Source organism: Grammomys surdaster, unplaced genomic scaffold (assembly GCF_004785775.1).
Source record: "Grammomys surdaster isolate TR1022 unplaced genomic scaffold, NIH_TR_1.0 309, whole genome shotgun sequence".
Taxonomy (NCBI): domain Eukaryota; kingdom Metazoa; phylum Chordata; class Mammalia; order Rodentia; family Muridae; genus Grammomys; species Grammomys surdaster.
In genome coordinates, this window is record NW_021604728.1 from 799,508 (window position 1) to 814,893 (window position 15,386).

General features: G+C 48.6%; 1 protein-coding gene across 1 annotated transcript in view; it reads right to left on the reverse strand.

The window, feature by feature from the left end:
• The window catches only part of LOC114629401 (tetratricopeptide repeat protein 28-like), a 249,740-nt gene that overhangs the window by 40,394 nt on the left and 193,960 nt on the right, over nucleotides 1-15,386 (reverse strand). Inside the window, exon 5 of the mRNA XM_028777413.1 lies at nucleotides 3,130-3,637. Within this exon, the coding sequence (XP_028633246.1) occupies nucleotides 3,130-3,637 (508 nt within the window). The remainder of the gene's footprint in view (nucleotides 1-3,129; nucleotides 3,638-15,386) is intronic.

The following is a 15,386-nucleotide window of genomic DNA, read 5'->3' on the forward strand; positions in this document are numbered from 1 at the left end:
CTGGATATGGCGTTCTGGGTTAAAGGGGATTTTACTATTTCTTTTAGCACAGTTTGAATCCCAGCATCTGGGAGGTGGAGACAGAGCAGGTGGAACACTATGTGTTTGAGGCTAGCCTGGTCTATGTAATGAGTTCAGGACCAGCCAAGATTTTAACTCCACAACCCTGTCAAATGTCTCCCCAGTGTTTTTGACCTCCTTTGTTTCTGATAAAGACTCTGTGGAAACACCGTTTTATTTCCCTGACTGCTTCTGAGATTTCCTACAAGGCTGGTTGAAGCATCTGGATTATAATAGATCAGATACGGCTTACTCTCAAATTTCTTTCTTCCAGTTTTTGAATCTGCATCTATCAGATTATCTCTCTTGTATGTATGTATGTATTATGTATGTATGTATGTATGTATGTATGTATGCATGGATGTGTGTGCAAGTATCGTTTTATCTAACATTCCATCAAATGTAAGCAATTTTTAGTTATTTTTTCAGATATTTTATATTTTGACCCATTCATTCTGCTTTGTATCAGGAGATCTGGACCACGGTTCTCTTCCTGTTTTTCACCTTCTTCCTCTAGACATAGGTTTGAAAATTTTTGTCAAAATATATCAAAATTTGCCAAGTCAGGGCCAAGGAGATGGATTGGTGGGCAAAAGTTTAAGGAACGAGTATGTGAGGGCTGGAGTGTGGATCCCCAGTGCACAGAGGCAGAGGCAGTGGAGCCTTAGGGCAGGCTGGCAGACCAGCTAGAGGAACCAGATCAGATCAGTGAGCTTGGGTTCAGTGAGAGAGCCTGCCTCTACCTGTAAAACAGCAATTGAAAACACCCAGTGTCAACCTCTGGACTCTACACACATGTGCATCCACACACATGCATGCACATCACAGACACAAGAAAGCACCAAGTCTCCTGCCATCTCATGTGGCCCACTGGGGGTTCAGAGACCAATCCAGGCGTCCGTCAGAACCCCTCCCACCCCCATGTCAGTCGTTCATGAGTAGGACTAGAAAGCCACCAAGCCCCCAGGATCTGCTCTCTGCACACCCGTCCTAGCTCCAGGGCGACAGGCTTGCATGACCACATCCATGCTTGTCAGCAGGCACTTACCCGCCGAGCCACACCCCCAGCCCAGTGCTTTGATTATTGATTTTTTTCTATCTAGTGCTAGGAATTGAAACATGGGCCTCATGCACACTTGACAGACGATTAGCCGTGGAGCTCTACCCCAAAGAGTTTAAAATTAAACAAATGGACCAGAGAACAATCAAATCATCTTAAATTTTTTCCAGTTCAATGAAAGTGGAAACAATATAGAAAACATGTGGTAGACAGAGCACTGTTCACGGGTAATGTAAGACCTTTACGTGACTGCACGGACAAGAAGGGGTGTAGCCAGTGGTCTAAGTGGTCTGAGCTTGGGTAGCCAAAGCAAGGACTCAGGTGAGGGGGAGAGGAATATTATACACGACGCAAGCAGAAACAAATGGAATAGCAAACATACACAGTCAAAGGATTCACAAGAGCAGAGTGCGCCTTTTAAATATTGGTAAATCTCCAACTAGAATGATCTAGAAAACTATGTATGAGGAAGGGGTACTTTGTGATAGGCTTCCCAGGGTGTCCTACCCGCAGGCTCTCCTTCCTAGGAATTTCATGGCAACATATCACTCTGTGGCCTTTTAGGGGCAGGTGAGAATGCATGGTGTAATATGTAAACTACTATAAGATATGAAAAGAGGCTCAGCCACAAGGGCAAGTAGACGAGCCCTGATGCTCTGTGTGCATGGCTCAGCCACAAGGGCAAGTAGACGAGCCCTGATGCTCTGTGTGCATGGCTCAGCCACAAGGGCAAGTAGACGAGCCCTGATGCTCTGTGTGAACATTGTTTTCCAAATATATTATTAGCTCTTCAAATGCACAAAGCTTTTGGGGTGCCGACACCCCTCAAATAAATTACACAGGACTAATCATGCAGTAAGGAGTCAGTAGACACTGATCACTGATAGAATGAACACAGTCAGCCAGGAACTTGTCACTTCGGTTCTTGTCAGACTTTCCCAGACATGACAAACCCGGGGCCCGAAGGAAAGGTAACTATGAATACAGACAGCCCCAATGAAAACACAGGAATGTGTGTGTGTGTGTGTGTGTGTGTGTGTGTGTGTGTGTGTGACTCAAGGGTACAGTTCTCAGGTGTGGACTCAGCAGATGATGACAATGTGTCCTTCTGCAAGCCTATATTCTCGCTCTGGTCTCCAGAGCCTCTTCAGTGCCACCTGAGAACCTGCAGCCCTTTACGGCACACGCCACAGCTTGAGTTTTTACAAAGAATACTGTTAGAAGCAGCCAAGGCGGAGGGAAGGGCAGGGACATGCTAACATGGAGTTGGTGGAGATGGGGATGCTGCCTGTGGCATCTGAAGCTTATGCAGGTACCACTGTGGTCACATCTTCTTACCCCTCCTCCTACCTAGCCCTCAAGAACTCACAAATGGCCAGAAGGCTAGCTCAGCAATGAACTCAACCTACACTTCCAAACACAAGTGTCTCTCATGTCACAGACATCACAAAGGAGCCTGTCACCAGCCCTCACATTAAAATGTCCTGACAGCAACTGAATTCCAAACCAAATGTAGGCACGTCTTCATTGCAGGTCTTCCACAAAACGACTTTGCATTCATAAAGACTATCAACATTATTTTTGAGTACACGTAATTATGAGGGGAAAGAGACACTGTGGACTAATTCACCAACTAAAGTCGTCCCTGTTGTATTTTCCTCAGGCACTTGAATCTCTCACAACTGTCTGTCATCCCCATGCATCTCTCTCTGCTACAGAGGTGCTCTGCTCTCTGGATGGCATGTGTCTGTGTGTCTTTGTGTCTGTGTGTGTGTGTGTGTGTGTGTGTGTGTGTGTGTGTGTTTCCTTTCACTGCAGGGCTTTAGTTCTCAGGGCACAGAAGAGACAGTGTGTTTTACAGTAGCCAGGCTCAGGGGGTACGCCTGAAGGAAAGATACACAATCAATTCTTTTGAGCAAAACCACAACAAGCTCCTGAAAAGGATGGTGGTTACTCCAGCCATTTGCAGCCTAGGCTGCTGGCCTGGGGTCACACTGGCAGGCCCTTACCCAGATTGGAGGATGCTCGGCCCTCCGCCGCCCGGTCCTTGAGGTCCTCTGCGATACCTAGCTGCTGCTCATGGTACTGTTTTGCCCTCTCCAGGTCCTGCATGCACCTGGCTGCGTGGCCCAAGCCGGCGTAGGCTCGCATCTCAATGGGCTTCTCCATCAGCTCCTGCGCCAGCTCCAGCACACAGTTGTGGTAGGACATGGCCTTGTCAAAGTTCCTCCGGTAGTGGTAGGCGCTGCCCAGGTTGCTGTAGGCACGAGCCTCCTCGCGCTTGCTCCCCAGGTCCTTGGCTATCCGCAGGTGCTGTTCGTGGCACTGCACAGCATTCTCAAAGTCGCCCATGGCGATGTACACGGCACCCATGTTCCCGAGTTCTCGGGCTTCAGAAAGGTCATCTTTGGACTGCTTGGCGAGAAGGACGCACTGTTTGTGGCTGGCCAGAGCATTGGGATAGTCCCCGATGGCCGTGTACACGTGGCCCAGGCTGCTCAGGGCTGACGACGCTGCCTGGGGAGGAAAGACAAGGCAGGGAAGTGAGAACGCAGCAGAAAACAGCTTGGGTTCATTTCAGCAGATGAAACCTCAGAGTCTCTCTGGAGTCATCAATCCCGCTCTCAGTGTCTATCAGGAGACCACGTTCTCACACAGAACGGATAGAAAGCACATCCCACAGCGGGCTGCTAACAAAAGGCAACGGCTTCATAAGCAGTGGCATGCTGAAGTCGATCCCGCAGAAAGAGGTGGCATTTCATGGAGCTTTCAAATGAAATCCCCAACAGTCACTGCTATTGCAGCCCTGTAAATAACCCACTAGCCCCTGCGGCTGACAAAGGACAACAGAGGACGCCCAAGACTCTTAACTAGGAACATACCATGGGCGCTGGAGGACCCCTGTGGCTCTGTGCTCAGAGCACAGGGCGCTTGAGAGCCAAATGACGCTCTGTGTCCCTGTGTATCTCTCTCCCAAAGCCAATGGCAGGCACTGAGGGTGATACTTCCCACCATGACTTATAATCCTGGGAGCCAGGACCCTCCTCCGATCTCCTATCCTGCCCCCTCAGGTGACTTGTGACTTAGACCTCAGGAACGGCAGGCCCCACCTGGCCAGCCCATGCTCCTCCTGCTCATGAGGACTCAAGCTTTCCTTTATCTTCTGGAGTCTCTGAGCAGCGGCCTCTCAGGACTGAGACGGACTACCTGCCAGGACCGAACACACTGCACACCAGCCATCCAAATCAAATCTTCAAGGTCTTAATGGGACTGGGGGTGTAACTCAGCAGTGGAGCACTTGCCTAGCAGGCTCAAGGCCCCGAGTTCAATCCCCGCCACAGGAAAAAAAAAAAAGAAAAGACTGAACTCAAAGGTCTTAGTTGAAAATGACTCTGCTAGAACAGAACACCACACAGGCACAGAGCAGACGGAAAACCAGAGCATCAAAGAAGAGGCTACAGGCTTTCCACCTCCTGCCGGGTGCATGCAGTCAGACATTGGTCTCTAAGACGTGTGCAGAGACTTATAAAGGGAAGTAATGCTGCGCCTTCCCTTCCCTTTATTCTCGAGCTCGGAAGTGTGCTTCCCTCCTCTCCTTCATCACGGGCCTGCCGCAGCCATTTGACACATGCCCCCCCCCCCCCATGTTGCTTCCACCTCTGTAACATGAAGGAGTGACCCTGGTCACAGGGGCCTCCAGCTATCAGCCAATAGTGCTGCTGTGCCGCCCCTGGAGAGGAGGGGCCTCCCTTTATCAGGTGTGCTCTGTCTGTACCCTTCCAAAGGTTTTTATTAATATTTCACAGACGCAAGTGATATGTTTCCCTGTTTTCGGTGCTTTCTGAGGTAGTTCCTGCTAACAAGGGCTGAGACCATTTTTATAGTGCTTTTGAGTGGTGAGTGTGTAAAGTGAACTATTTAAGTTGCCTTTACCAACACACGTGCTCCCACAAAGGAGCCGGAGCAGATACAATCCCAGGTATGCTTCCTTACATACTGGTTGGACCCCGGCCGAGGCAGCAGTGAAGTCACAAGGCAATATGCCACTGAGACAGTGTCAGCCTCTGGGGGAAGGAGGAGGGTGCTACGCCAGCCTACTGTACCACGGCTTTCTGCTGCTCCAACCACACCGGCGCTTGCCCGTGTAATCTTTTCTTCATTTGCCGTTGGTCCTGGCTTCAGCCTCTTTTGTCTTCCTTTTCTATCCCTTCCTCTGCATCGGCTTCCTTTCTATCTAAAGCTCACTCTCGAGGCTGATGCTCAGACTCTCACCTGCTACGGCTTGCTGTCCTTGTGGGAGGATGCGCAGGCCCCTCTCTGGGAAGCCAGACAGCATAGGACCAGACACACTGAGCTCAGCTATTCGTGTACCCTGCCTCTGGGACTCGTAGCGACTGAATAGCTCTGAGCCTTGGTTTCCAGACAGACATTTCTACCTTCCACAGCAACAAGCCGGGAGCTGAGTGTTTTCAAATGTAGCCCCGAGCCCCTGTCAAATGTGTAATCCATAAATAATTCACTAGCTAGCTTCACAGAATAGATCTGGTTAGAGGCAAGGAGCCCTTGAACACTGCACAGACAGATTTATAAGGCTCAGGCAGGCACAGCACCCCAGGTGCCACTGTGCTTGGAAACTTCTGGTTTATGGCAACTCCGAATGAGGGCCCAGAGATCTGTGCTCCTGGTTCTTCATTTCTCTAAATGCCGGGAAGACGCGGGAGCTGCCTCGCTGAAGCTCTCTGGGCACGAGGAGAGGAACAACCGGGAAGTTCCCTCCAGGGTGTGGGGAAGGAGAATGGAGCATCAGCTCTTCCCTGCCAGCCTCCCCTTGGTATGCAGAGCTGCCAGGCAGGACTGTTCTTGGTGGTGTCTCGCCAGCTCACATCTCTAGCTAGCACTATGTGATGTACAGAGCATGCGTCGTGGCTCAGCACTGGACAAGAAACGAATAAGGTTAAGCATCAGAGTCATTTGACTCCTTCATCCCGTCTTCCGGATTTATAAAAATGGTGCTAATACCAGCATCGTACACATGTGGAAGGGCTGGGCTGGGATCCAACGGGGTAGTGTCTGATCGCACCACGGTAAATGGTGCAGTGCTCTGCGGACTCACAGCCAAGGTGTGTGGATGACCCCAAGCCACTCAGGGCCGGGCTGTTACCAGGCCGCCACTGGAAGCAGCCACTGTGAACATCAGTAATCATGACTGAACATCTATATTCCCATCAGTTTCACAGGAAATAAAATCTAGTGTTTTACAGTCCCCGGGCAAATAACATGGGACGGTATTTATCAGGCAAGTGTGTTTGAAATTAATCACTTGTCTTTGTGTCTACTCCTGAAGACTAAGGGTAAATCTGAGACAGTTTCAGGTTATTAACGGGGGTGCGAAGCCCCCCTACCGCCTGGGAATGCCAGGCCCACCGCACACTGTGGCGCTGTATTTGTACTGAGGCTCGTGCTGCCTTTGTATACTGATCTCTCTGCAGTTTCTGTGCCAGAGAAGCAGCAGCTGCTTCCCACAGAGGGCACATCTGGGAACATCTGTATTTGAACGCTAAAATGCATACAGAAAGCATCACTAACAAACTATTTGGCAGAGGAAGACAATGGTTTTCTCTTTCTACGTGATAGAAATGAGTCGTGTTTTTGCCAAAGCACAGCCCCCAGCTACAGGCTCTGGCACTGGGGCCAGCCACCCCGTCACCCTGACAAGTTTCGTGAGGCCCAAGCTAGAGCTGGAAATTTATTCACACGTAACCCCATTTCCAAGCATTTTGAGTTTGAGAAATAAAATAAGGTTTAAACTAACTGAACTAGAACCACACTGGTGACATGAACATTGAACATGGTCCTGACAATGTACGAGTTTCCTCCCGTCTCGTGCGTGTTTCCCTTACTGTGTGCATTTTTCATGGTGATTATATTTTGCACGGCTACCCAAGGAATATTCGGTGTGTTTGCCAATTGATTAATTGCATGTACTTGGGGAAATGGGTATTGTATTTGCAGTAAGTCGCAGAAATATTGATTTTCCCTTTTACTACCTAAATCCACACGTATGAAGTATCCCCTGCCAGCTCAGTGCTCATAAACCCTGGGTCCTCAGTTAAGTACCAGAGCCCAGGAAAGGAACACAGAAACATGCACAGGCTCTGGAATCAGACATACAGAGACTCACACGGCAGACCGTGAGGCTGTAACCTATGCCACAGAACATTGGTGAGCCCCAGGTCCGGCCCTCCCCTCCCCACTCCCCCCACCCCCGTGAGACGGATGTATTAATATTTTGTAAGGCTTGGGAAGCCCAGGTCAGGGCTTGGCTCGTGCTTAAACCTGTAGGTTTTAGTTTCTTTTTTAACTCCAACATACTTAGCATTAGTAATTTCAGAGATGTGGTAAGAGGGCCTGGAGACGTGTCGCAAAACCCTGTCAGCACAGCTACCAAGGCGGCAGAATGCAGCTGGACCCTCATTTCCTCCACAAGCAGCGGGCAGCACTGTGCCTGGTCTAACTGCTCTGCAAATGTCTGTCTGAACAGCTGCCCTTGTTTTAGGAATGGCTATGTCACTTGTCCTGTGGCTGTGACTGAAGAACACCTGACATGTGCAGCTGATGGAAGGAAGGATTAGTTTTGGCTTAAGGTCTAGGAGAGGTGGGTTTGAGGAAAACACCCGTGCTGAGGGCACACTGCATCAGGAGTCAGGAAGCAGAGAGTGAGCAGGAAGTGGAGTCAGGCCCGCCCAGGAGGCGGAGTCAGGCCCGCCCCAGTGACCAGGCTACTTCCAGTCGTGCTCTGTTGCCTCAGGCTCTCCCAAGTCACAGCCCGGTGGTTCCAGCCTTAGGTGGCTGGCACATGAGAATTAATGGCTTGAGTTCACGAGGTCTTACCTCCAAACCAAGATAACACAGCCAAAGACTTTCAGACAGTTAATGATTAAACCACGGCATTTATGAGGCCATATGAGGCTCAACTGTTTGTCTGTGAAGCCACAAAAAGACACAGATGAAACCAGAGGCGAACGCAATCGGTGAAAGAGGCCAACCTGATACATCTCCTTTCTGCCTGCGTTCGTTCAGGGTCAGGCAGGCTTCAGAGTGAAGACGTTCCAGGGGACAGTGGGTGGAGGCATATCAGGTGGAACACAGGGATCTTAGGGCACTGAAACCGTTCTGCATGAAACAATAGCAGATACGCGACATTTACGTTTACAACTCAGAGAGAACTCTCCTGTAAATGTCAACTCCAGCTAACAATCTATCAACGTTGGCTCGTCATTTATGAGATACAGACCCTGCAGATGTCAATGAAGGGGAAGTGGGAGGTGACTGTGTGCGAACTCTGTTTCCTCAGTTTTCTGCTCTAAACTAAGGCCGTTAATTGACAGATTAAATAAATAAGTAAATAGATAAAGCTTCCCCCCTCGGGGATGGGTGACTAGTTCCAGGAAACAGAAACAGCCCAAACAGAGGCAGGTTGGGTGAGTCTGTACGTAGGGTGGACAATCCAAGGCGTTTCCCACACATAGCTTCATCTGATCACCATGTCAAACCTGTGTGCGCAGAGGTGTGACATCATAAAAGTACTAACAATACTGCCGTCAGGGACACACACAGCAATTCTGGTCCTGGCATCCACGGCTCTGACTCTACACGGAAGCCCCAGCACATGTGGCCGGGTGCGTCTATACTGCCATACACAGGAGGGAGGGACACAGGATAAGGAGAACGACAGTAACCAAAATGGCACCCGCCTGCGGTTTGATACGGTCTAGGTACTGACAGAGTGAAGTCCTTGGGGCATCTGTCCCCTGCCTGTGTGAAGCCGACTGGCAGTCTCCTGGGAAACTGGGAACATTTGTAAGAGCAGGGTACACGTCACCACATCCCCTCCTCTGTTGCTACAAACGGTCCCATCTGGGCTGGTGTGCCAGCAGGAAGCATGCCAGCGTGTACAGGACCCCTGGCTCATCTGTAATGGACACAGAGTGGGCACGAGAGGGGAAGCTCTGCTTTAAGCCACTGGGACACTGGGACTGCTTATCACTGCATGACACACCGATCCTGACTGATACCCTGGGCATAGACTAGTAACATTACTCTCCAGGAGGCATCCTTGTGAGAGTCAGCTGTGAAAGCCGTCGGCCCAGTTGTGTGCCAGCTACATAAGCCTCTACACTGGAACTTTAGTCCTTTCTATAGGAAAGCCACATCTGAGAAGAACCGGGCACCTGAATCAGCCTTAGCCGATCTTCACAACCTTGTATGAATCTAGAGGCAAAGGTCAACCAGGCTTCTCCAAGTCACAGGTCTACTTCAGGAGAATCAGCAGCTGACAAGGCACAAGCCTGTCAGGGGCAGCCCTGCTTATACACTGAAGGCCTAAAACCAGCCGTAGGCCTGACAAACATGCCTGCTAACACAAAGTCTTGGGTCTCTGTGGAAAAACACTGAAACAGATGCCTAGAAGCTATTGTAAACAAGCAGCTTTGGTGGAAAATTGCCAGGCTGAATAGTCATAGACCTTGTAGATAGGTAACCTTGGTGGAGAGTAGCAACTTAGATAAGGACATGTGAATCATAGACAGAGTCATAGTGACCTGTCCCCTGAACCTTCACCCAGCTGACACTCTGTTCTGGAAGATATCTGTACTCCCCGTGAATACCCACGCTCCTGCATCATCCCCTTCCCCACATCCTGCCTTTATGTGTATATAACTTGTGTGAAAAAGTAAAAATAGCGGTTTGATCAGCCTATAGACAAGCCATGTTTCTTTTGAGTTCCCTGTCCTCCATTTCTCTCTTCCAGGTCCCCCGGATCCTAGTTCACTGCCCCGAGGGTCGGGGCACGAGCCTGCAGACTGGATCCTGTCCTTCTGGGCCGCATCTTAAATGACATGCACACCTTTTTCATGAATACATTGAGTTGCCACCCTGAATCAGCACCTGAGGAGATAAAGTGATTCTTGTGAAGGGTGGATGATAGCCCAGGGCTCCTGGGACGTCACTCAGTGCTCACGGGAGACACTTGGACAGTGTCGCCGATACCTCCACCAGTGCCCATGAATCTACCCAATGACTACTCCGTGGCAAAGCCTGTCCAGAATTTAGCGCCTCTGCCAGGCGGCTGCTGTGGCCTTGTCCTAAAGAAAGCATCAAGCTATCGATACTACACTTCCATCTCTTGTGCCACTGGGAGTGGATGGTCAGACCACAAGCTTCCCTTTTAGTAGCCAGACAGAACATAGAAAGATATATCCGCTGCCCTGGCCTCAGCCCGAGAGCTGACCCAAAGCCCCACATCAGGCATGACGGCTCCCTCTCACACCCTGCGCCAGCTTCTACGAATGCTTCTTGGAGGAAAGTAGACAAATTGATGGAACACAAACAAAAGCAGTTAAAATCTAAGGATCTGAGTGGAAATGCTTCCTCAATGGGGTCTTGGAGAATTATGAGCAAACAGCCACGGAGAGAGGGAGCTAAGCTGGGTCACATAAACGGACGCCTGCAAGACCAACCGTCATTTTCATGCTGCCCATGGCCCATGACTGGTGTCAGGTTTATTCATAGTCAAACCAGACGGCCCTAAACTCTAAACCTCAGCTTGGAGGGATATCACACAATTATTGTATAAACAGTATGCAGATCTGACTGCCTTTCTAGCACAATAGTTGGTTTGAGTCTGTACTCTGAGCTTACAGGGTCATTAGTAATAGTTACAGCCTCTCCATGGTAACCCAGCAGCCAGAGGACTTTCATAAAAATTATTTTTATCCAAATTATATTAGGGTTGAAAGAATAATATAATGTCACAAAGATCTATTACCTAGGCGTAAGAGCTTCTATCACAGGTGATGAATTATTTATAATGGCCAGCATTATACGGCAATGTTTTCAAACGAAGGATTTGTAAATGTCCTTTGCAGATGCAAATGAACAGATTAATAAGGAAACAAGCTTTCTGATGTGAGAAGCCTGGATGACAGATTAGCTATTAAGAGCAATTTATAGGTCATAAGATACGAAAGCTGGCAAGAAACACTGCCACTGTCGGCTCTAGAAATAGTAAACCTGCATCTGGTTTCCCAGGGGTTTCCCGTTAGACATTTTAATTACACCAGAAAACTGCCAGAATTTATAATGATTTCATCTTTAGAAAACTTGATGCCCTGTGTAAACTTGACGCAACACATCATTTGTGCCGCGGCTGAGAACCAACAACTTCTGAAACAGCAGAGAGGACCTGGCTCCTGGTGTCACCTCGGCAGTCCCAGGTCTCCCTCTTTCTCGATGAGGCTGCCTGTGTGGCCAGGAGGACTGCACAACTATTCTCTGTAGCTCTTCACCACAGTGACTGTCAAAGGCGACACCTGGAACTGTCGAGGTTGCTAAAGGGGTAGAGTGAGACAGTGTAGACACCAGATAGCCCGTCTCGGAGGAGCTTCCCATGACAAAGTTCGCTGGAGCGTGATGTTTTCAGTTCCATGCCACCACTGCCAGACACCCTGCACTTTGGTGGCTATAAAACGCTGTTTTGTAGGGGTTGGAACGTAACGGATCGCCCTCCGAAGGCAGTATTTACACTGAGTCATAAAACCTGGCTTTGGTGGGGTGAGATAGAGGGAGGAATGTGGAGGAAGACAGATGGGAAACACACGTGGACACGAGTGTCCCGGAAAGGGACAGCTTGTGTCCAGATGCCGGGGGATAACAGGAGACCTGTAAATTGGGTGGAAAGGGACCCTCAAGGACCCAGAGAGATGTTTTGGAATTAAACAACCAAGAACCTCTGCTTTCATCCGTGAAGGACCGTTACCACACCCTCCCACCAGAAGGGCCGGGTTGTAACAGTTGCTGAGACCCTATGAAATGCATAGCTTCCGGATGCCTGGAAGCAAAAGTGGGCAACCTCAGCTCTCTGCGTGTTCACTTACTGTAGCAGACTCACCCTCTTTCCCTATGGGGAAATGATGAGCAGCAGACAAGAGGGTTCTAGAGCCGGAAGAGGCTTTATTTACAAAGCCAGTCTCCTGGCTTCAGGTGTCACCTAACCACAACACTAGCAGAAAGAACTTGGGATCTGAATGATCGAAGGTCTAGCTATTGTAATATACTCACTCTGTAGATCAGGCTGGCCTTGAACTTGGAGATCTGCCTGCCTCCTGAGTGCTGAGGTTAAAGGCGTGTGCCCCCACTGCCTGGCAAATTTAAATACCTTTTTAAAAATAATGTGACAGTATTAACAAGTGAAGTTTGAAATATTAACATTTAAAAATGCATCGTTTCATTCTCAAAAATACTCAGTGCTATTTAGTGACAAAGTTAAACTTTGACAAATTTAATCAAATTTTTTTTACACAACTGCTAATTCTATCAGCTGAGCCATCTAGGGTGGGCAAGAAACAGTGTGCTTCCTGGGTCCCAGTCTCATCCTGACAGGACAAACATTCCCCTGCAAAGCTCACTCTGTCTTTTTCTTTACATAAGAACTGGGAAGTGGCACCCACTTCATGGGACAATAATAAGCTCACATTTAAAGGGCTTGGGATTGTGCCAGGCTCACAGGGTGTTCAGTCGCTGTGAACTGTTGTGATACGTAATGAACCAACGAAACCTAGTAAATTAACTAATTCTAATGTCATGTGCTTACATTAATTTAACCTGCTTTGAACATTTAAAGACTAAGCACATCAAGTCAGCACTGTCCTGCACTCTTTCGTATGCCAAATGAAACACCTGAAAACTGTCATTTCCTCGGTGTGACAATTGTCATTATTTCTCTGGCACATGAGTTACTTGGCATACAAGCATATAAATATTCATTTTTTGGAAATCTCCAAAGAAATAAGATATTGTGCACAGGTCTGAAAGTTGAACATAGACATGTCAGTAATATTAATTAAAATTTTAATTTAGACTCTAAACTTGTTTTAGCTTATCATAAAGTATGCAGAATGACATTAAACAGGTTATATTATTAGATAAATTTTCTTTTTTTCCCTCGTTTGTTTATTTTGGTCTTTGAGACAGAGTTTCTCTGTGTAGTCTTGGCTGTCCTAGAACTGACACTGTAGTCCAGGCTGGCCTCAAACTCAGAGATCTGCTTGCTTCTGCCTCCCAAGCACTGGGATTAAAGGCGTGTGCCACCACTGCCTGGCTAGATAATTTTCCTAATTGTAACTTTAATCAAATTATTTGTCATGTTACCTTGAAACTTTTTTTTTTTTTTTAGTGATATGCTTGTTTTTGGGTGCCACATTTCAGAGGAAATATGTTCTACTATTAAAAAAAAAAACTGGAGTGTCCAGTTTTTTGCCTCTCAGAGGCAGGGCTTCTCTGTTTAGCCCTGGCTGGTCTAAAAATGACTAGTATTTAACTTAGCACAGTTAAGAAATGAGATATGTCAAGGAACTTCCTCCGAGACACAATGGAACACAGCATTTGTCCTGGGGTGGTCTTGGCCATCTCTGTTGCTCAGAGTCTCGAAGGATAATTGACACACAGCAGTTGCTCAGCAAACACCCAGAGTGCACCGGAAAGCCATGGAGTTTGGGTCTGCATGCTCCACACTGATCCTGCAGAGCTCTCCAACTCAGATTCTCAAGCAGAACTCAGCTCAAGGTTATGTTCCCCATGGTTAGAAACAGCCAGTCTGCTTGCACTTCCTGCTCCTCTGCCGGCTGCCCTCACCCAGCCGTGGGACTCCCGCTAAATCTTTGAACTCCCCTTGGCCTTTGTTTTGTGCACGTGAGCATGGGGTGATCAGACAGAGATCACTGCTACCACTGCAGCACTGCTAGTGTTAATGTAAGGACAGACACTATTCCTTTTCTTAATAACTGTACCAAGCAGCAGAGCCCAGGACTGTGAGAGCATCGGTTTCTGGGTCTGGTGTGTATTGCTCACCAAGGGTTCTGCAGACTGTGCTTCAGAAATCAGAGCTGCCACCAACGACAGGAACTTTTCAGTATGCAGTTGGAAGGGGCAGGGAAGTGGCTGAAGTTAAAGACAGTGAGCTTACTTAGCGAGCGAGCAAGGTGCATCTTGACTCTGACAATAAACCGTGAAAAGCGCACACTGGTCCACAGGGACTACCACGAGGTAGGAATGTTTACCCCAAGAGATGGCTCGGTGGGTAAGAGCACTGACTGCTCTTCCAAAGGACCTGGGTTCAATTCCCAGCAACCACATGGCAGCTCATGATTGTCTGGAAATCCAGTTCCAGGGGATCTGACAGCCTCACACAGGTAGAAACATTTACACCCATTTTTTTTCCAAAGAAAAAAGCATTAATTAACTGGCACAAAGTGAAATAAAAATAAAAGAGAAGAAGGAGGGGGGGAAGGGGGGGGGGGGGAAGGTGAGGATGGAGGGGGAGGAAGAAGAGAAGAAGGAGGGGGAGGAGGAGCAGGAGGAGGAGGAGGAGGAAGAGGAGAAGCAAGGCTATGGTGTGAGTGAAGAGAGTCCACAGTGAAGTGCCTGGAGCCACTTAGCAGGCAGGTGTTCCTACTTTTCAGTAAAAGAATGACTTACTAAACTGTATCACAAAGTGGACACAGACTTAGAATTTTAAGATGGAGAAAAACCGAACCTGCTGAAGAACTCCTGAATGTTTTCTGAACAAATTAAAATTCTTAAATCTCTCTGCCTGGCTATAAAAATTAAGTTTGGAAGTGTTCAGGTTGGCTGGCTGGCCGTGGGCATCACATCACTAGTGCAGTGTCCTCTGCAGCGTTATCTCTGTTCATGGGATGTGTCCTGGCCCCCGATGTATCAGGTGGCTTCCAACCAGCACACCAGACTGTGAATTCAATGGTGCTTAAATGCACCTTGACAAGTGTGTGCTCTTGGGGCCCCCACACAAAGGAGGAACTGGGTCAACTCCCACAATGGCAGGGCCATTTCCAGGAGGTTCCACTCAATGTACCACAGTATTAGGCTCCGTGAGAAATCACAGTTTTATGGAAGCCTCGGGGGTCTCTTTCCAAAACACTTTTCAAGGGAGCGGAGTATCTTCTCTGGGTCAGTGGTGGGAAAGGGGGAGGCAATGGCTGGACCACAGACAGAGGAGGAGCTAGCAAGGTGAGGTGGGGAGGAGGGAAATGGAAGGCTCCTGCGGTAGATGCAGCTCTGCTCCACTGCAGGAGAGGAGCTCATCCCTGGATGAGTCTACATGCTGCCATCCTGATCACACCCAGGGTGTACTTTACCTGTTATAGCTCAGAAAAGGGGGAGGGAGGGGGAATGAGGGGGAAAGAGGGAGATG